Source organism: Schistocerca nitens, chromosome 12 (genome assembly GCF_023898315.1).
Source record: "Schistocerca nitens isolate TAMUIC-IGC-003100 chromosome 12, iqSchNite1.1, whole genome shotgun sequence".
Lineage (NCBI taxonomy): Eukaryota > Metazoa > Arthropoda > Insecta > Orthoptera > Acrididae > Schistocerca > Schistocerca nitens.
Window position 1 is genome coordinate 38,467,366 of NC_064625.1, and position 22,871 is coordinate 38,490,236.

Consider the following 22,871-nt stretch of genomic DNA (forward strand, 5'->3'; position numbering starts at 1 on the left):
ATATGCATTCTGTCATTTACAATCAGTTATCTGCGGGAGTATACAGACCAATGCTTCGTTACGCGTGGCAGAACGCTGGCTACGATATTGGTGAACCGGTGAACAACTTCAAAAGTGTCATTGACGTGGCGTTCAACACTGATATTACAGAATGTGCAAATACGCCATGCAATCAACTTGCATTTCTTCACTGTGCGTTTTGCAGTCATTCGTATTGCTCGGAGCATTTTATTGACATTCCGCATTTACATTTATAGTTAAGATTGCTGCATTGCATATTGTGTCTACAATTACATCTACAGTGATATCTAGAGCATGACTGCAGAGTTTTGCAAATAAAACGACAGCCACCAGCACGTTCAGAGGTACGTAATGGTCCTGTAACCAAACGTTCATACAGATCTGTTTGTTCGAGCCCAAGAACTTTCCTGGTTAGCACAACCTACACTGCAACTCTCTTCCAAGTTTTCAGATGATTCTGACCACCCGATATATTATACTTTGAATCCCACCAAACTTTGTTGATAAAAATACTAGTAAAATTTGGACCGAGTAGTTCTTCATTTCATATGCGAGAGTCAGTGTACACTCGTTTCCTCCTGTAACAGTGTGCGAGCGCCACCTGTGGCCGGCCCTGAGTGAGATGTTCTCGCCGTGGCTCGCCCCTTACTGGACGCGCAACCTGCGAGAGCCGGCTGCCGCGTGGATCCAGCAGCTGGCCGACGACCGCTCTGTGCTGCTGCCGTGGATAGTGGCAGACGGGGCTCACGCACAGCGCTTTGTCGGCACTTTTGTGGAGTGCGTGAGGTTCGTGCTCGACACTCTACCAGGTATGCACATTCAGATGCGTAGCTGTAGAGAGTTAATTGTAGGTACTTCAGGTTTTTAAATGTCATCTTAAGGGGAGGTTTACTATCTCTTGGTTCAAAAAATCGTTTTTTTTTTAAATTGCATTTTTGAACCCATAAAAGTATTTAGAATCCACCCCTGAAATGGTTTTTCCCAATACGGAATGGAAATGTTTGTTATTTGCGGTTGAACAAAAAAATGCACCTGCCTGAAATCGGCATTTTTCACGCACCAGCTTTTTTCTTTTGGGGGACGAGTAATAGTACCGGTGCTTGGGAGGAAACACACAAAATTCAAATGAAATTTTGAATGCGTTTGTTTGGAAGTTAGCCCCCAAGCATTTGCATTCTGGTGAGAAGACTGTGGAGATTGCGACTTTCCTGGCAGTGAGCAGGCTCATTGAAGGGTATTCAGCAATTCTGAAGACCGTGACAACATTGGACGTCACCCTGGGACTCTATTCGACGCAGTTTGCCGAGCATTCGGACAACCACCAGATTAAAGCAGCCGAAACCCGCTTGTCACCGCAGGATGGCCCAGAATGCCCTCTATGAGGAAGAGGAAGGACTAGTTGATGGACCTAGAATAGCAGATTGAATGTACGTTGCATAATATTGCATTTAAATGTAGTCAAAACTTCAAGTGCATTTTTCTCAAAATGACATTTTTTTACGCGCGGTGTGGTAACTTCAAATCTACTGAACTGATTGGCATGATTCTTTGTTTCCGATGAAGCTAACTAAAGTGTCTAGGAGTTGTACCATGATCCATCAACTATAAATATTTTTACTTGGCTGATGAAGTCGAAAAATCATTGAAGAAAACCCTAGTTTTCTTCAAATGGCTGCCATTTTGTTTCCTATGGTCCAAATAACTTAAGCAAGGTAAAACTCCTAAAGAATCTTATATACTTCGCTAAAGTCAACTCAATTTTGATTTCAGACGAGCCGGCTGACATGTGACATACCGCACATAGAGGTCTACATCAAAATTTTGTTTCGTTCCGACGGCACTTTCGCCTATGCTCTTCAACATTTCCGGTCAAAAAAATTCCAGTTTGTAGAGAAAATATCAGTAAACATTTTTACCAAATTTGACATTGATATCTATAATACACCCTGAGAAAAAATTCTCAAAGAACATACTTTTTTCAGGCCAAAGACAGTAAACCTCCCTTAATGATAACAGGAGCTGGACAAAATAATATGGACACCATTGCAGAATGACTTCATTTCCAGATCCTGTGTGCTGACTCAAATGGAGTGGTATGACATTACCTTCATCTTTCTTATCTGCCGGTATTCAGGGTTATCATTCTAAAGGGGCTAAGTGCCAGTTTTGTATAAATTGTTTTTTTCTATTTCAGTAGGTGGTATGTGAACAGGGCTTTTACATACTAAAAGGGCTACCTCTAATGATGGCTGCTGTACGTTCTACAAAAGCCAGAAGATGGCATGAGAAGTAAACCTGTGACTTGTTCATGCTAAATGGGTAAATGCAGATTGTGGTAGATAAGTTATCTATACTGGACATCAGGATTATACTCTTCAACATGGTCCTGACACTTTGTAGCCTGTCTATGGCATGTTTTCATTGGCGGTGGGACCTGTGCGTCAATAGAACACAATTGTTTCTGGCCTCAGCTTTTTAGCTTGTGACTGTGATGTTCCATTTATTGAAAAAAAGAGCGAAGGTGAAGAAGCATTTTGTTTCTCATGTTGTAATGAACATCTTAGCAACAACCCACAATAAGCAATCATTTAAAGTTGTTCAGATGAAAGGCAGTTATTTTATGGACTTTCAGAAAGCACCTGATAGGCCATTAACATAACTATGGGTAGTATAAGTACTGCCTCATGGATTAAAATCACCACACCTGGATCAGAAGAAGAAGAAGAAGAAGGAGGAGGAGGAGGAGGAGGGGGAGGAGGAGGAGGAGGAGTGGCTGTAATAGAAGGATGGGAAATGATAAGAGTTTATCAAAACTAGACATGATTGTCTTAATGGGATTTCCGCAATCATTCTTTAAATAAAAATATGGTATTTCAGTCTTTGATCGCTATTTTTTTATTTTCAATGACTGGTTTCAAGCTAGCTGCCCATCTTCAGATCATATATTGCAGTGACAGAGTAACTTGTCAGTACAGAACTATCGGTCATTGAAAATAAAAAATAGTGATCAAAGACTGAAATGCCATATTTTTATTTATTTTTTTAATGATAAGAGTGTTGGAAAAAAGATGGTGAAGTGAAGATTTCAAAACAATCACATTCATTGAGGCTACTGGTGCAAAAGGATTGTCTTCAGAGAAGAAAATAAACTTCAGGAGTATGAGGAATACCTACCCGAGGTGCACGAACAGTTTTACAGCAAATTGTGCCAAGAATGAACAGTAAAATGATTAATAGAGGTACAAATACAGTATTACATAACTTGCTTGGTGGATGTAGCGTTTTTAGCATTTCAGTGCAAATTTACTTAGAAAACTCATTTTTTATTTGTTACTTTTGGATCATGTCATGTGATAACTTGCTTCCTGAAGTTAATGAGCAAGAGTCAATGTGGAGATAGTACATACTTATGTTCACGTTATCTGCTTAGCATTTATTCTGAATAATCTAGAAATTGCATTTTGTTACTTAGCATTATAACTCTTCAATTGTGATCACTGTTTTTTTGAACTGTAACACAGGATATCCTTCAGATTCTCAGTGCTCATTCAGATGGAGTATTTCTAATGACAATCATATACTACCTGACAAAAAGAAGTAAAGAACCCAGAAAATGTAGTTAGATGTCGATGCAACTTCATATATGTACGTGCCTTTACTGGGTATGTAAATGATTAGAGTTGCAATTCTCTGTTGCAAATATATTGGTCACCTTAATGCATTTGTGTTGCTCATGTTTAATATAGTTACCATGCCTAATGTGCTGTATGAGAGGCACGAATAGTGCCAGATGTTAAGTGATCATTGTGAAGGACATGGAGATGCTGTGTACTCGTGTGAGACAGCAATATCAGCTCCTGACAGAGTTTGAAAGGGGCCTCGCTTTGGTCTCCATTTGGCCAGCTTGTCAAGTTGTGCAATATCCAGATGTGTGAGGCATTCAGATGTGACAGTGGGTTGATCTTGGTGCGCTGTTCCACTTGTTCTTTAGTGTGCTATGGGATGGTGAAGTAAAGTCTGATCAGGAGCTACGAATTCCTGTTATTCAATCTTGTACAACCTACTATTTCAGCACACTTGCCAATCTCTCCTGATTGAACTTCTTTTCTTAAAGTGTGCAGCTACTGCTGGAAGCTAACAGTACAAATCCAAGTCTCAAAATAAATAAGAGGCTTCTCATTAAAAATGCCTCATACACTGTAGTCTTGTTTACAATAACTGTGCATTACAAAGCTATTACATTGTGCGAAACATCGCAAAAACATTGATAACGACAAAGTGTACGTGGCCACTCTTCCTCTATGGAAAGCACCACATCTCAGGCAGGAACTGATGACACAGAATAAACCTCCTGACCAATAAGTACTGTGAATACAATGCGATATTTATCATTTTCCTAGCTCTCAGATACGCTGCATCAATCCATCTCACGACTCATGCACATTAATGAAACATACATCCAGACAGTAGTTTACTTAATACATTATAAAAATAAACTTTTTATAGTGACAATCGTCATTTGTTCAAAAAATGCTTGTGCAACATATGTCACCAACAAGTTGATGTGTTACACTACACTGGACTGCATGGGAATGTGAGGGGTGGCATACTAGTCATCAAGGTCCCAGTTGACCACATCTGACCACCATGAGAGAGGACCATTTATATTGCACACAAAACACATCGTAACCCCTTCACATCTTTGCCCGCCAACTGAGAACAAGTAATGGACTCCCTCCTACATTCTGCATCATTGTGCACCATTGGTCGGATACTAGCAGCAGCCGAACTAGAGAATTACTGTCCCGTACGTAGGCTGCTGTTAAGGCCACAACACAGATGGCTGCATTTGGAACTGTGCTGTGACAGGGAGGCATGGACTGCTGACAAATGGCATTGCAATGCAGTTTTTGATGAAGTGCAGTTCTAAACTACCCAGATTGCCAGCATCAGTGAGTATAGCGGTGACCTGGCAAGGAATCCCAGAGAGAGGTGTCGTGGTGTGGGGTGGGGAGCCATCAGGTATGACTTCAGGTCGTGACGTTGCGGTTGAGGGAGCTTTCACAGCACATACTGGATTCTCAAGTATTAACTCTCGTACGACAGTACTGTGTTGGCATTTTTCGACAGGTCAATGTTATCTGCAGATGACACGTGCCTGTGAAGTGTTTGCTTGATGTGGAGATACACCCATGGCCAGTAAGATCCCATGACCAGTCCTCAATAGACACACACACAAAATTAATTTCTTAAAGCTATATATTTTCAGATTGTTTATAACATAACCTTAACCCTTCAAAATACTCTCCATTACGACAAATATACTTTTCCCATCTGTACTTCCGATGTTTGAGACATTTTTTGTAGTCATCTTTACAAATGGCCTACAGCTCCTAGTTGTTTTCTTGACTTCGTCAATGTTGTCAAATCAGTCTCCTTTCATGTTCCTTTTCATGTGTGGAAATAAGAAAAAGTCACACTGAATCACACCAGGCAAGTAAGGTGCGTGGCGCAGAGCAACCGTGCCATTTTTAGCCAAAAACTGTCTATCAGAGATAGCTGTGCGTGCAGATGCGTTGTCGTGATGGAAGAACCATTGTCCCATCTATCACAAATCTGGTCTTTTTTGACAAACACTGTGGTGCAATCTTCTTAAAACTTTGAAATAAAAGGTGACTGATGGTCTGACCTGGGGGAACAAACTCTGAATGAACCATGCCCTTGGCATCAAAAAAGCAAATCAGCATTGTTGCGATATTTAATTTGACTTGACGACATTTTTTGGACCGAGTGATGATGACATCTTCCATTGGTTCGACTGTTGCTTTTTTTTTTTTTGTGTCATAACTATAGCTCTCTGACTCGTCACCAGTAATGATTCTTTGACCGAAAATCTGAATCAGTTTCAGGCTGTTCTTTCAAAGGATGACATGTTCCAACTCAATGTTCCTTTTGATTGTCAGTCAGAGGCCGAGGAACAAACTTGGCAGCAACTCTTTTCATTCCCAAATCTTCTGTTAAAATTTGCTGAACTGAGCTCACAAATAACCCACTGATCTCTGACATTTTTGCAGTTGTATGTGAACGGTCTGTGAGCACAAGCTCTCGAACTTTTTCAATATTTTCATCAATTTGGGCAGTCGATGGACATATGGAATGAGGTTTGTCATTAATCGACATGTCGCCACTTTTAAATTGAGAAAACCTGTTTTCAACACTAAAACAGTTTCAGCAGCATTTTTACTGAGTAGAAAACAAAATTTCAAAGCTGCACATTGTTCATGTAAGAACAGAACAAGCCAGGTCGACAACACAGGTGGCACTGAAGTTGCTTTTGGGTCTGCTGATAGTTCTTCACCACTTAAATCGAACTCATGAGTACCATGCCTTGCCTTGAAATTCTATAGCATCATTGCTCAGCTAAAAGCTTTGCTTTTCTGCAGACGGCTGACGCTGAAATAGGGTTTCCCAATTCTCACTGCTGCAAAAATCACTTTAATGCCTCTTCAAGCTCTTTGTTTTCTGCTGTTTTCATCGTTTTTCTAGACAAACTGCCATCTTTAACCTCAAGAGTGGACACAGTGTTTAAAATAGAGGACCTTTTTTATATCTGAAATCGTTGATGTTTCCATGCTATACAGCTCAGCTAACTGCGTACCACCGTGCCTTTGTCTAATTGTTCAAGGACTTCTTTTTGCCTGGCAATGATACGGCAATGCGTTTTCTTCTGGAAGACATATGCTGCACTAAAAAAAAAAAAAAGACAGAATGTATAGTGCACAAAATCAGTGTACTACGGTCATGACACAGACTGGTGTAGGCCGCACAGAATGACTGGCGCCACATACACAACAATGTGCATACTGTATTAATTATTAACTGGAATATATTGTCTTTTAATACATTAGCTGCAGATTGATTTTAGAGCGACAAAAATATATTATGTACAGTGTACTGTAATTACTATCAAACAGAACCAACAGTTTTAATAATAAAGTGCAAATTTCTTTTTACTCAAAGTGACCCGGGTAATTGGTGGTTGAGATAGGTGGAGTTAGGGTAATTGGAATTCTACTGTACATCTGTCGACACTGCAGATAGTCTTATCTTATTTTCACAGCCCATATGGGAAAACTTAATACTGGTTCTTGGAACCTAGTATGTTAGCTTTTGTGGGATAATTGGCATCTATGGTCACCATCTGTCAGTTCAAGTTTTTCAACATATCTGTGAGACTCCTGTTAGTTAAACAAGGTTGTGACTACACATGCCATCTATAAATCCTCCCAATTCATGTTTGTGGTACAGCAACATACTGTCACTAAGAGAAACAGATTGCAAACGACAACAGAAGCTTTACTTACATGTATTGCCTTTTTGAGGCATCTTCAGAATATCTACATGGGAAAAAATGAATAGAAACAGTTTAGAGGTATGGGCCTGTCTAGCAACAGAAGGTGGCAAAAAATAAATTAATTAAGACTGTGTGTATGTTAGTGAAAGTGTTGTCTGTGCATTTTGTGCACGAACTGACCTCTTGATTATGTTCCACAAGTGATTGATGGGATATCTGTTGGATGATCTGGGTGGCCAAATCATTCATTTGAATTGTCTAGAATGTTCTTCAAACTAATCATGAACAATTATGGCCTGTTGACATGGGGCATTGTCATCCATGAAAATTCCATCATTGTTTGGGAACATGATGTCCATGAATGGGTGTAGATGGTCTCCAAGTAGCCGAACATAACCATTTCCTGTTAATGATCAGTTCTTTTGGACCAGAAGATCCAGCTCTTTCTATGTAAACACAACCCATGTCATTATGGGACCACCACCAGCTCCCATAGTGCCGTGCTTACAACTTTGTCCATGGCTTCGTGGGGTCTGTGTCACACTCAAACCCTACTATCAGCTCTTACCAGCTGGAATCATGACTCATTTAACCAGACCACGGGCTGCCGTAGCTCATTAAAGACACATTTTGCCACACTGTCCTAATGGTTACATTCGTTATATGTCCCACATTGATTGCTGTGATCATTTCATGCAGTGTTGTGTATCTGTTAACACTGACAACTCTACACAAATGCCTCTGCTCTAAGTTCTTACGTAAAGGCTGTTGACCTCTGTTTTGTCTGTGGTGGGAGATAATGCCTGAAATGTGGTATTCACAGCACACTCTTGACACTGTAGATCTCAGAATATTTAAGTCCATAATGATTTCCAAAATGGAATGTCCCAAGCATCTAGCTCCAACTACCATTCTGCATTCAAAGTCTGTTAAGTCTGGTTGTGCAGCCATATTTTCATGTGGATCACCTGAGTACAAATTACAACCCTGCCAAAGCACTGCCCTCTTATACAATGTGTATGTGATACTACCACCACCTGTATATGTTCACATTGCAGTCCAATGACTTTTGTCACTTCAGTGTACTTTTACCATTTATTTTCAATCTGTGTTTCATTTCATTGGCTTTACTTACCATTACATCTTTCACTTTATTCAAATTTATTGTGCTTGCAGACACTGAACTTTCATCTGCTGCATCGGCAGCTTTCTGTCCGCCAGTTTTACATATCGTGCACATATGTTGTTATGTATTCACAACTACTACACCCTTATCATCAAAAAGAAAATCTTGAGTAAAAATTATTGTCTCCAGGTATTGAATAATAAAATAAACGAAAAGAATCTGTATTGCAATATTTATGTTTTGAGAGTATAAGTGTGGCCCTATGTCAGCATTACTGCATGCTTTGCCAAAGGTAAGAATTGTCAGCCTTTGTACAGTTCCACAGTGAATTAGCTTTTCATTGCCGGATTTGGCCCACATTAAAAAAAAAAATAATTTTACATTTTTTACTTTTCCATTCTGGGTGCATACAAAAATTTTGGCTATTAATGACCTGCATTCCCAAACTCCCTTTATTCTGGTTTTTTTAAATATAGTACTTAAAAAATTTTAAGCATCTTCTTCTGCTAGGTAGGGCTATACCCCTAATCAGTTTCTATTTATTTTTTTCCCAGGCTGTAATTCTGAAGATACCTCAGAAAGGCAAAACTCGCAAATAAACCTTCTGCCATTATTTGCAACCTAGACTGTTTTTCTTGCTGCAGGTATGTGCCATCCTTCGTTCAGTACATTCAGTGCCTCCTGTTAGTCCAGTCCAGTACAGGTACCACACACTTGAGCAATATTCTAAGATGCGACACACAGGTGAGCAGGAAGCAGTCTCCTTTGTAGACTGGATGCATTTTAAGTCTGACACCCTTACACAAGACTGATGTTATGTCGTCATATGGGAGTGAATACTGGTATAGTTATTTTTCAAGTGCCATGACCAATTTCTAGCCCAAACCTTTCTCAATCTTAACTCGTGCTTCATCTAAAGCAGCTTTGCTAGTGAGGAGAGATTAAACACAAATTTCCCATTCTGTTTCAGGCTGCAGCAATATGCTGAGTTTTGTGTGGCAGTTCTACGTGAACAACTTTGCCCATGCGGCAGTGAAGGACTATATCCTGAATGTCCTGCACGGAGGTCTGCTCACATTGTCCTGGGACCGCTTCTGGCCAGGACTCAATGACCTGGAGCTGATGCTCAAGGTGAGTTCCACTCCACACTCTGTGACTGAGATTCCACCAGCATGCTGTTATTAGTCCAGTGTGCATTCCCCTTTGAACAACACTGGAAGCTTTAACAAGTGCCACTTCTCAACTAATAATTGAGGACCATCTTTTAAGTTTGAAAAAAATTTGTTTGATACAAAGCATTTTGACAATATTATGAAAAGGATAGTTGCTACCTACAGCAGAGATGTTGGGTTGCAGATAGGGACAACAGACTGTCAAACAAAGCTTTCGGCCAAACAGGTCTTCATGCGAATAGATAACATACATGTACACACACTTGTGCAAACATAACTTGCAAAGACCTGGTTGGCCGGAAGCTTTGTTTGACAATCTTTCGTTGTGCCTATCTCATCATCTCTGCTACGTGATAAGTAACAATTATTCTTTTCATAATACTGTCACTATCCGCATCCTGGATTTTCCATCGTTTGTACAAAACATTTTATGATTTCTAAAAATATTTATACACTTCCTTGTGTGTTCGAGCCAATTTTGGAAACATTGTTTTGGTATTATGCAGCACCTTTTTTGAGATGATGAGAATCATGGTCTACACATTTTTTTTTTCACATAGGGGAATGTAAAGAAGTCTTTAGACGATAAATTGGGTAAATTCAGGCAGTGAGATTTTAGTTTAATGAAACTGGAATCCATTGGGTACCAGTGGTGCAAAGTGACCGTTGAACATTCAGATGTAAAGGAGGACAACAGTCAACTGCAGAAATCCATAATCTGTTGCAGATATCGATTTTGGCTATAACACAGTCATCATTAGGGCATTACCAGAAGTCATCTTTCCACAGATATGTCAGTGATAATTGATGCTAGTATTTACGTGGCTGGTTGTTGCCATATAAATACTAACATCAGTTGCCACAAATTTATGCTCTGACATGTCTGTGCCTCTATAACTTTTATGGTAATGCACTGATGATGAATAATGTTGTAGCCAAAATCTGTGTCTTTAGGTAATTAAAGATTTCTGCGACTAACTGCTGTTCTTCTTTACATTTATTCATGTAATGTTTTTCAGATATTATATACATTATACACAGTTATATATATTATATAAAGTTGAATCACCTCCCAAACATCGGATGTTACTGTTAATATTGTCTGCAAGTATGCAGTTTGAACATTTTGTTGTTGTAGGACTTTTATTTCATGAAAAGTTTATTTCAAATCTGTCAGAGTTGCATACATATATTTGACGACTAGTTCTGAACAGACTGGCTCATTCTCAAGTCTGACCTATTCAGTCTGCAGTGAAAGTGCCTGATCTTAATGACAACCATTTAATACTGACAATATGTGCACCACACAGTCACAGTGGATTAATATCACAATAAAGATAAATATCACAATTTACGTATGATCAATATACAATACAGAATCAGTCAGTTTGATTAGGGAATAATATACATATGCTCACTATACAAATCAGAATCAAACAGTGTGTTTCTGACTTGTACAGTGAGCATATGTACGCTGCGACATTTATCCACCATCACCGTATGTTACATGTATTGTCAATATTAGATGGTTGTCCTTAAGAGCAGACACATTCAGTGTACTCTCAGTAGGCCAGGCTTGAGAATGAACCAGTTGATTCAAAACTAGTCACCACAATATATGTACTGCAAGTGTGACAGATTTGCACTTTGTCTGCAAGGTCATTAATATGCAAGATGAACAGCAAGAGTCTCAACACATTTCCCTGCAGCATACCTGTAATTACTTCTACTTCTGTTCATTACTCTCCAGCTGAGATGATATGGAGCATCCTGCCTACCAAAATCCCCTGTCGAGTCACAAACTTTGGTTGATACTGTGTACCATCATGCTTTCCATAATAGCCACATGTATAGTAATGGGTCAAATGGTTTTTGAGAGTCAGTGCTGGGTTCGATTCCTAGCCAGGCCAGAGATTTTCTTCACTCAGGGACTGGGCATTTGTGTTCTAATAATTTCATCTCATTTTCAAATGACGTGCAAGTCACCGAAGTGGCATCATAATGGAAAGATTCGCACTAGGTGTCCATTCGATCATTTCCATTTTCACTGCCTCACTGCATGGCTTTCCGGATGTCATGTGAGGAAAGTGAGAGTTGGTTTTCCTATGGTCGATGTTTTCAGTATCCTAGCTGGTTGGCATGAAGGACGTGATTCTGAGTTAATTCCCTGTCTTTTGGCCTTTGTATGAAAGACCACACATTCAGGGATATAATACACTCCTGCTATGCATATAGGCAGATCCTCTTTCACACTGCCCAGGAATGACTGTATTTATGACTGTATTTTTGGTACTGAACCATAATGCCTCTCTGTGCCATGGTTGCACTGTGGAAGGAGACACTTTGCTCAATAATAATGATAAACCAGTGTGCTGTCAAAATGTCCATTTCTGTCATGATCTGGCTTCTCTCTCTCTCTCTCTCCCTCCCTCCCTCCCCCTCCCTCCCTCCTTCCCACCTCTTCCCCCCACACACCCATGTTTGTGTCGGGGGGAGGGGGGGATGAGGGTGGCGACATGCACAGGCTGAAATGCAACTGTGATGGTTTTTAGGTGTGGCATCATAGCTGCATTTCCTATGTGCAGTTTGTAAGCCTTTGATGTTATGTATTAGCAGATTTATTTAGTAAATTTCTCTCAGTTACCTTTCTTGATGCTTGCTGAGATGGCCCTGCTAGTCAGTTTCACTCAATCGTGTTTTACAGTAGCTTTACTGGACTTTGTCTGCTTGTGCTTCGATGGATGCTGAGAGAGGGTGTTAATTGTCTTACAAGCTGCTTGAATGATGTAAACGAGTGAACTTTAAAACTTCTGTATTCACACCTTCTCTTACAAAAGCAGTCTTGCATACCAAGTGGGCTGACAGATATTTAAAAAATTTTTTTTTAATTGACGTTGCTTGGAAAATATCAAGACAAGAAGTATATCAACACTAGCCAGTTTGACATTCAGTTTTTATGGAATCCATCGTATCCATAATCTTTCTTTCTTTCTCCTTTGTCTTGTAAACACCTTCCAAGATAGCAAAGATACATGCAGCCATGCACAGCTGGTGGAAATGCTGACATACTATTCTGCCCTGTAGATATGATGGGTTAAAGATGATCTCCCATCTGCACATATTGTAATAATATCTCCCACAGTGTAGTGTCCTGACATGTAATTACTACTAAATGTCACAGACATCCTGAGTTGTCACAGAAGCCTATCATTTCATAAAAATATCAGGCCCCATTTCAGTAGCTCCCTCCCTCCCCTTCCTCTGTTTTATGTGCTATATGAGCAAGTCCAGAAATTAAAAATACTGAAATGTTTAAAAATCAAAAAGGCAAAATATTTATGAAACCTTCACAAATTCACAGATATACGTCTCTCTGGCCCATTCACAGATACACATGTCTTTGGCCCATTGTTTGAAGGCACACTCTATCTCATTGTCAGTAGAAAACTTTTTTCGCTCACAAACAACTTCAGAGAGGTGAAAAAAGGAATATCTGAAGATTCTAGATTATGGCTGTGAGCTGGGTGGTCAGTGGCATCCCAATCAAATGATTCCAAGACTTGGTGTGTAGGATTGCCTGCTTGAAGACATGCATTGTCATGCAACAAGCACACTCCCATTGTTAATAGTCCCCTTCCTTTGCAGTTTATTTTAGGATTTTGCGTTACCATGCAGAATTAATTGTTTCTCCCAGATGCAAAAATTTAGTGAGGAGAATGCCTTTATGGTCTTGGAAGACTGAGGCCATGAGTATTTGGGCCGAAATAATCGTTTTAGAATTTTTCTGCCTATTGTGAGAAGGGATTGATTGTCTTTTAACCACAGGGGTGTAGTGGGCCACACACATTTTTTTGCCAGTCACAGTAGATTCACAAAAATGTTTACCGTCCATTTTGAGCACTCACGAAACTCCAATGAACATGGGATTCTGTTTACTTTGTGTGCTATGTTGGTACCCCCCCCCCCCTCCCCATGTTGTCTCACAATGTTCCAAAACCAACTGTTTCATTAACGAGTCCACGCAGAAGATATCTTGAGATTTCTGGAAGCATTACATCATCTCATCCAAAGCCTATCTATAGTCATCACAAATTGTTTCTCCTATGTTGTTCACCATGTCAACAGTGACAGCTGAGGGACATCCATTCATTTGTTCATCATGAATGTTTGTTCTGGTGGCTTGCAACTCTAGACACCACTTGTACACATTAGTGTGAGTCATCAGAGCATCATCATAAACAGTTTTGATTTTGTTAAATATCTGGATCAGCATAATTCCTCTTCCAAGAAGCAACTGTATTACGCTCCTCACCTTGCAGCTGGCAGGATTTGGATTGGAGAAATTCATTTCAACACCTGACTGAGACAAACAAGTGTTTGTTTTGCTGCCAACACCTTGTCCTTGAATGCAGTGCTGCCTATTTTGCTGAAAACAAATTTCTTTGAGAATTAGAGGTTCAGTACTCATTCTTTCTGGACATTTCTCGTGTGCCAGACAAAATATATTCTAACAATTTGATCATTAACACAGTCAACACTGCTATCTCTGCTTCTCGACTGTGTAGGTGAACTGGTGATTTTCTAGAAACTTTAAGAAATAGTTACACAATAGTGAAGCAGCTCAGAGGCACACATCTAGCATCATTTTAAACCTTATACTTTATAGATTAGGATATAAGTTTGCATCAGTACTAGTCTATTAGTGTTCCCAAAAACATGAGAGAACTGCCACCCTGACTAAAGTTTTACTTTTGCTCACAAAGATTTCAGGTAGTGATAAAAACAAAATAATAACCTCTCAAGTGCACATGCATTTAATATTTTATGACAAAAAATGATTACATGTAATTTTGCTTCCAAATAGTAGCCTTAAAAAACACTGTGGTATACAAAGTCCAACATTACAGTCTTTGTACCATCATATGCTTTCTTTCTGTATCTGCTTGCTGGCCTCTTACTTTCCTTTGTTAAAGTAAACTTTACAGTAGCACATGATGTTTACTTTGTTGACAGTGTGTAAGTCCATTTCCTGGAAAACAACCAAAATTTCTATCTAGGCTAATAATTGATGTTGGTTCCACAAAAAGGTATCCCTCAGACGCTAGTAACAACAGGGATTTTGGATGCAGGGATGGGTGAGAATTCTCACCAGCATCTAAGTTCTGCTCTAAATTGAAGATAGCTCTCACTAACTTGATGTTCACTATGATGCCTATGGAGCTACTGTTCACTACGATGCCCCTGGAGCAAATACTTTCTTACTGTCCTCTACAAAACATATCCAGTTGTGCCAGCATCAGAATCTCGTCGGCCAGTTGCAATAGACCGTGTGAGTTCCAACCAGTAATAATTTAATAAACATGCTAACAAAGCCCCTATTCTTACAGAGTCTCCTGTGGTTTACCAGTGAAGTACATTACTTCCTTGGAGTGGAGAGGAAGGCAGAAAGTCTCCCCTCACTGTGTAACAGACTTCTAGTGACAGCCAGTGAGAAGGTGTGCACTTACACATGCATGGGAACTCTCCCCTGCTACCAAAATAATTGCTATTAGCCAGTGAGGGATCTCATTACTAAATTTTGAGCAAAAATTCCATCTGGCATCCTGTGGGGCAGACAGCTGGGTCCCATGCTAGCAGCATTGTTTTTTCTCCTGTTCTTCAGATCTTATCTTTGCTAAAAGGCGTCGCTTTGACAGTGTCGTTGAACCCCCCCCCCCCCACCCCCCCCCCCGCCCCCCTCTCCCCTGTTCTACATCTACATCCATACTCCGTAAGCCACCTGACGGTGTGTGGCGGAGGGTACCTTGAGCACCTCTATCGGTTCTCCCTTATATTCCAATCTCGTATTGCTTGTGGAAAGAAAGATTGTCAGTATGCCTCTGTGTGAGCTCTAATCTCTCTGATTTTATCCTCGTGGTCTCTTCGCGAGATATACGTAGGAAGGAGCAATATACTGCTTGACTCCTCGGTGAAGGTATGTTCTCGAAACTTCATCAAAAGCCCGTACCGAGCTACTTAGCATCTCTCTTGCAGAGTCTTCCACTGGAGTTTATCGGTTATCTCTGTAACGCTTTTGCGGTTACTAAATGATCCTGTAATGAAGCACGCCGCTCTCCGTTGGATCTTCTCTATCTCTTCTATCGACCCTATCTGGTATGAATCTCACACCAGTGAGCAGAATTCAAGCAGTGGGTGAACCAGTGTACTGTAACCTACTTCCTTTGTTTTTGGACTGCATTTCCTTATTAGAATTCTTCCAATGAATCTCAGTCTGGCATCTGATTTACCGACGTTTAATTTTATATGGTCATGCCATTTTAAATCACTCCTAATGTCTACTCCCAGATAATTTATGGAATTAACTGCTTCCAGTTGTTGACCTGCTGTATTGTAGCTAAATGATAAGGGATCTTTCTTTCTATGTATTCGCAGCACACTACACTTGTTTTCATTGAGATTCAATTGCCATTCCCTGCACCATGCATCAATTCGTTGCAAATCTTCCTGCATTTCAGTACAATTTTCCATTGTTACAACCTCTCGATATACTACAGCATCATCTGCAAAAAGCGTCAGTGAACTTCCGATGTTATCCACAAGGTCATTTATATATATTGTGAACAGCAACGGTCCTACGACACTCCCCTGCGGCACACCTGAAATCACTCTTACTTCGGAAGACTTCTCTCCATTGAGAATGACATTCTGTGTCCTGTTATCTACGAACTCTTCAGTCCAGTCACACAATTCCTGCCCCTATACATTTTTTGTAATATCAGCCAACATATCTTACCCTCTCTTGTTGTGGGTGTAGGCCTTGCCTAGTAAATCTCCATCTCCAATTGTTGTAACAGGCACTGCACTCATGCATGTGATTTAATTTTAGTCAGCATTAGCCTTCTCTACTCAGTATTCACATTGCTCACAGTACTATTAATCCAGGGCTAGTTGTGGCCCTCTAGGACTTCCACAAAACTCACACTTGTGTATGAAATTGCTACACCTATTCCATTTGCCACGCTATTCCCTGTTCCACCTACCACGATCACCTGATATTCTCTGTCAAAATCTTTACACAACGTCTCTGTACTCTCTGTCACCAGGCTAAGCCTAATACTTGTGATGTGGTACATTGTCCCTAATTTGTCCTTTACCATCTTGCTTATACCCCTGCTGTGGCTACTATCTAGCATGAAGATTCTTCTTAATCTCTTTTGTTACTGGTCCACATTTAATTTCTTGCTAGACATCTTCTGCATCCTACTGTGAGCTACACCTGGATGAGATTGTTCCATTCCTACTTCAGGTAACAAGTCAAACTTATTAGATGTGAAAAGCTCAAATGTACTTGAAGAAGTTGAAGAACTGTTCCCCTTTCATCCTTCACCCAATTCCATTATCTTTTTCCACTTTCAACACATCTAGTTCAAAGTCTGCGTAATCTAATTCAGGCTGATGGCCACAAGTCTCTGCATGCTGTTCAGTGGTTCTTTTGTCTTTTTAGCAGAGCCTACTGTTCCACAGGGGAGCCTCATCGAGTTCCCCAGTCAGTTCCCCACTGCAATCACTCCAGTGGAATTCCAATCCACTCACTACCTTCACATACCACTCCCTTTCAGACTTACGTACAGCAATATACACACTTATTTCACATTGCAATGGACTTAACACTTAAAATTAGAACTAAATCACTTAACACACTTTAAACTTAATGAAGTTTGGTTATTTAGAGCCACAAAATGTAGGCCAACAGTTTAGTGCTTCAGATGTAAGATATAATCTGAGGACGTAGTTATTTCCAGTTAAAACGAGACCTCAGCACTCACTTAACTCAAGTTTGTCAGTTAACTAATTCACAATCAAATACAGCTTCAATCCCAATTTATCATTAGTATTATTTGATATTTCACAATGCAAAATACAGCGTACTTCATGTGATGTGATTTTAAGTGATAATTTAAATACAAAAATCATCAATTACTCCGGTGGAGCACATACAGGGTGGTCATAATCAAACTTTCGCTACTTGAGCCAGTGTAGACGAAAAATATTTAGTATATGGATATCTAACATTATAGGAAATGTGTTCACAGTATGCAGGATTTGCGTTGTTAGTAGTGTTAGTGTCATGGCTTTCCATTAGGCGTTGGTATTGTGTACAGTTGAAACACAAGTGTCATTGTGCATTACAGTGGCAGACAATCAACATGGGTTTGGATGAGGTGAGCAGGGCTTTACTCATAAAGCTGTTATACCAAAACAGCAGCAATAGTGCTGCAACTCTGAGTGACTATCGACACATTAAAGGAATACTGCGAGGTCCTCTTTCTGCACTGGGCTTGGAGATGATGATTTGGGACTTGCTCCTCAGAGAGGCCAATGACCAATTGCTGCAAAAACTGTTGAAGAAGTTACTTTTGGCATGGCTGAGAATTCTGGACACAATGTATGATCATCAGGCTGTGCACCAGATGTGTTAGGACAGCTGAACATTCCGTAATCCACCGTTCGAAAAATGCTACAAACAATTGTGAGGTGGTATCTCTGGTGTGGCTCCAGGCTGTCGTGGACACAAATGGTCACCATATTGAGCAACATTAGTAACCTGGAGCGTAAACATACTAAGCAGTTAAGAAATGTTACCCTCCTGCCTGGAAATTAACATGCGCTTTTCTGTGGTTTATTCGTTATTACTCTCCTGCATATCCTTGTAAATGGTTCCACAAAGTCTCATTGTCCTGTGATTATTCGTTTTTCATGGGGGTGCTCTCACATAGTGAAAGTGTAATTATGGCCACCCTGTATAAAGGAAGGTGTTTAAATATGGGAAGTACTTCTAGCGACAAAGCTGCAGCTACGGGTAGGCACCAGTGCTGCCAACTCAGTGATTAATTTCAGTGGTTTTTGATGTGACCTACACAATTTTCCTTAAATGTTTCATTGCAGCAGAGCACTGCTTGTCAAAGTTTCATTGTTATTATTTTTCTAGATGACAGTTGATTACAGCATCCTTTTGTTTGTCAGTGCATTTGTCCTGCTGACGGTGAGATGTGTGGTACTATTCTGTGCACTGCCCTCATGTGAAGTGTAGTGGGAAGAAACCGCACTTTGCAGTGGTTTATAGTTTATTGATGTAGCTGCAGATGTAGACTATGTTTCTTGTGCCCTCAGGTGGTGGACCAGTACCTGCCAGACTGCCACCAGTTCCTGGGCGGCATGTTCGTCGAGGTGGCCTGGTGGTCGTGGGTGGGACACGTGCTGTCCACTTTCCCGCCAGCCCTCACAGCGAGAGCCCATGCGTGCCTCCTCCACCTGCTTGTCAAGCTCTCCTGTGAGCCATCTGTCAGACAGGTAGGTGACATTATGAAAAGTAACATCTTTAGTATCCATAGTTTAACATTTTTATGTGAACTGTGAAATTCCTCTGTACCTGCACCATTTCCATGGCCAACATCATGGTCACCACCTGCATCAACAGCAACTTATTTCGTCTAAATTGTGAAACAATGTTACTTGGTGGTATGTATATTTCCTGAGGGGCCCTGAAAGGCACAAGAGATGTTTCACGACAACTAAAACTGTATTTCACAACAAACAGAAACTACAGCTGGTGCAATGTTTCCCAGAGAAATACAGTTGGCGGTACTCTCTACAGCCTGTAAAAGGATTAACCCTTTAGTGAGTGCATCTCCTTGCTTACACCACCACAGTATTATAGCTAATTTGGCTGCACGGACTACCCTAGTCCCTTGCCCCCACCCCCCAAAACACAAACTTCAGTTCACATCTTCATCTTCAACTTATTTTCCCCTTCTTAGTTCATCACTATTGCTGAGGCTCTCCTGTATTGGGATAGCACTTCAGCATTGAACGTAATGGGGAAATCTTGCCTGTGCCTCACTCAGATGGAGGTGATTTATAGATCTGATATAATTAAATTTTCCTTGAGACATTTGAGTCTCATCTTTATCTACAATAATGATGGAAGCTGAAGAAATGAATTAAAATTTGTGCAGTGGCCAGGACTTGAACACAGATCTCCTTGCTTACTAGGCAAGTATGCTAACCATTACACTACCATAGCATTATAGCTAACATCGCTGCACAATAGCCATAGTCCAATGTCTTCCCTAACACAAACTTCACATCTTCAGCTTATTTTCCTCTTCTTAGGTTGTCACTATTGCCGAGGCTCTCCGGTATTGGAATAGCATTGGACATCGAATGCTGGGGTGCTATTCCAATACTGGAGAGCCTCAACAATAGTGACAGCCAAACACTTAATCAGAAAAGGAAACATACACACATTCATTCACACAAACAAGCACATCTCTTCACACATGACCGCCATCTCCGACAGCTCGGATCACAATGCAACTGTCACATGAACAAAAACAGCAGTCGGGAGGGGGCAGGGAAGGAGAAAGGAGAGCAAGGCATAGGTAACGAGAGAGAGCAGAGCATGCTGTCCTTTCACCTTCCATGCTTCCCCAGATTGCTGTTTGTTGTTCAATATTAAGTGTCTTGTAATATTTTGTGTAATGTAATATCTTGTATGGACACCTTTTATTAACCTGGCACGTTCCACATCATTACAAAGTGTCGTATTCATGATCTATGGAACAAGTACTAATCTAATCTAATCTCGTGAAAGTTGCATTCTGGTCAGAGCTGCCAGAGATGGCGGTCATGTTTGTGTGAGGTGTGCTTGCTTGTGTGAATGAATGTGACCATGTGTTTCCTTTCTGATGAAGGCTTTGGCCAAAGACTAAAGTGTAAGTGCCTTTCTATTATGTCTGTCTGCAATTCAGCGTGTCATCTTCGCAGTGAGTAGCAGTCTAACTTTCCCAAAAGTAAACACAGAATACATCTATTGAAAAAAGCATATAAAAATTTGCTTGACACCCTCCTAAGAGGCACTCTCTATACCTTACATACTAACTATGTAGGCACTGACCAAATTTGGCTTAAAACTCAAAAAAGTTATGTTGACAGGAATTGAGAGTATTATATGAAATAAATTAATAATGAGCAAAGCAGCTTCACCATCATACACGAACAAGTGAGCACACTGTTGAAGAAGTGACAGAAAAGGTATGTCAGATTTAAAAGAATGCAAAATCTCCAAGACTGTCAGCAAAGCTCAAAACTTAGCACTGTCTTCATTGTAGGATGCTTGTAATAGATGTTGTTGTATTACTTTGCAGACACACCTTGTATTTGTGATAGTTGTGTGATCCGGTCTTATGTCATTAGTATATAATGCCCGGATAAATGACTTTCTTTGCAGTCTACAAAGCTACTGCCCCTGCTCCTCGAGTCTCGAAGGTTTGCGTGGCATCTGCTTGACTCGACTGCCTTCGAGTCCATTGCCAACTGGTACGTCATGAGCTGTGATCCACGCGTCATTCTGGCACCCGAGGATACTGATGACGATGACACAGGCCGCAGCATAGACATTGCAACACTTGGGTAAGTCAGTGCTGGACAGTTTTGTTTGTGCAAATCAGTGAATAATGACTTGTTGTTGTTGTTGTTGTTGTTGTGGTCTTCAGTCTGAAGAGTGTGTTGATGAATTTTAAGGCCTGATAACATCAGGTGAGAAAGTCACAGTGATCTGTATTATTCATCATAAATTTTAAATGATCTGGATTGCAATATAGTGTTCTTACAACTAGGTGAAAGCAGTTTCAGTTGACTAACAACCATTCTGAAATATATGTAAACAAATAGAAACCTCCACACATTAAAAATAGTACTATATGACTATCGCAACCTACATCCACTTGAGTTTTCTTACTGATTCAAGCCTTGGATGCTACCTACAATTTTTAACCCATACACTTGACTATTCCTTTATGTTTCAGGAAGTATTCTGTCAATTAATCCTTTCTGTTGACAAGTTGTACCATAATTTTTTTCCCGTGTTCATTTCAGTACTTTCACATATACCTAATATTAGCATTCTTCTGCAGCACCACATTTTAAAAACTATGTTCTCCTTGCTGTTTGCTGTACATGTTTTGCTTCCTCACAAGGCTTAATCCAGATAAATACCATCAGGAAAAACTTCCCAACACTTAAATTTATATTTGATGGCAACAAATTTAGCCTTTTCAGGGACACTTTCCTTGCTATAGTCAAGTCTGCATTTTATGTCCTCTCTACTTTTGACATTCCAGTTACTTTGCTGCCCAAATAGCTAAACTCGTCTATAAAGTGCAGTCAAATGAAAATAAGACAGATGGAAAAAGTAAGAAACAGTTGATTACATCAAAAGTAATAACCGTACCTGTTAACACATGTATCCCATTGTGAGACAAGATGGTCAGTACCTTCATGCAAAAACGTTTGCAGCCGCCTATGGAACCATGATTGTACCCAGGCATGCCACTCTTCATCCAGAGGAAATCCATTGTCTTTCATCAGGGTTCCAAAAAGTCACATGGGAAGAGATCACAATTGTAAGGAGGCTTACCAGCAAGACTTCTGCAGTTTAGTCGCAACAACCTTGGTAACATGTGGGTGGGCATTATTCTGCAACAGAATAAAGCCATCTATCAGCACTTGTGGGCATTTGGAATTGGTGGTGCTCACTTCAATCAAGGTTCACTGGGAAGCTCTTGCACATCCTTCATAAAGTGCTGATCTTGTCTCACAATGGGATAAATGTGTTAACAGTTATGGCAATTACTTATCAAATAGCAAACAGTTTAATTACTTTTTTCCTTCTGTTTCAGTTTCATTTGACTGCCCTATACTATGCTTAGTGATGCATTTCCCAATACAATTCTCCCAACATTGCAGTCATTTTAATGATATGTTTGTGTAACAATGGTGGCTGCATGAGGTAATAAATTCACACAAAAGGCAAAGTCAGTACCATATTGAGCAAAACAGAAACCAGTACATCTACATCTACATTTACACTCCGCAAGCCACTCAATGGTGTGTAGCGGAGGGCACTTCACGTGTCACTGTCATTACCTCCCTTTTCTGTTCCAGTCGCATATGGTTTGCGGGAAGAACGACTGTCTGAAACCTCCGTGCACGCTCGAGTCTCTCTAATTTTACATTCGTGATCTCCTCGGCAGGTATAAGTAGGGGGAAGCAATATATTCAATACCTCATCCAGAAACGCACCCTCTCGAAACCTGGCGAGCAAGCTAGACTGCGATGCAGAGCGCCTCTCTTGCAG

The 22,871-nt window shown here is 40.3% G+C and overlaps 1 protein-coding gene across 1 annotated transcript in view; it reads left to right on the plus strand.

Moving 5' to 3' along the window:
• The window catches only part of LOC126214892 (ectopic P granules protein 5 homolog), a 388,516-nt gene that overhangs the window by 285,589 nt on the left and 80,056 nt on the right, over positions 1 to 22,871 (plus strand). Inside the window, exons 31-34 of the mRNA XM_049941536.1 lie at positions 609 to 830; positions 9,472 to 9,632; positions 18,845 to 19,024; positions 20,964 to 21,145. Of these exons, the coding sequence (XP_049797493.1) occupies positions 609 to 830; positions 9,472 to 9,632; positions 18,845 to 19,024; positions 20,964 to 21,145 (745 nt within the window). The remainder of the gene's footprint in view (positions 1 to 608; positions 831 to 9,471; positions 9,633 to 18,844; positions 19,025 to 20,963; positions 21,146 to 22,871) is intronic.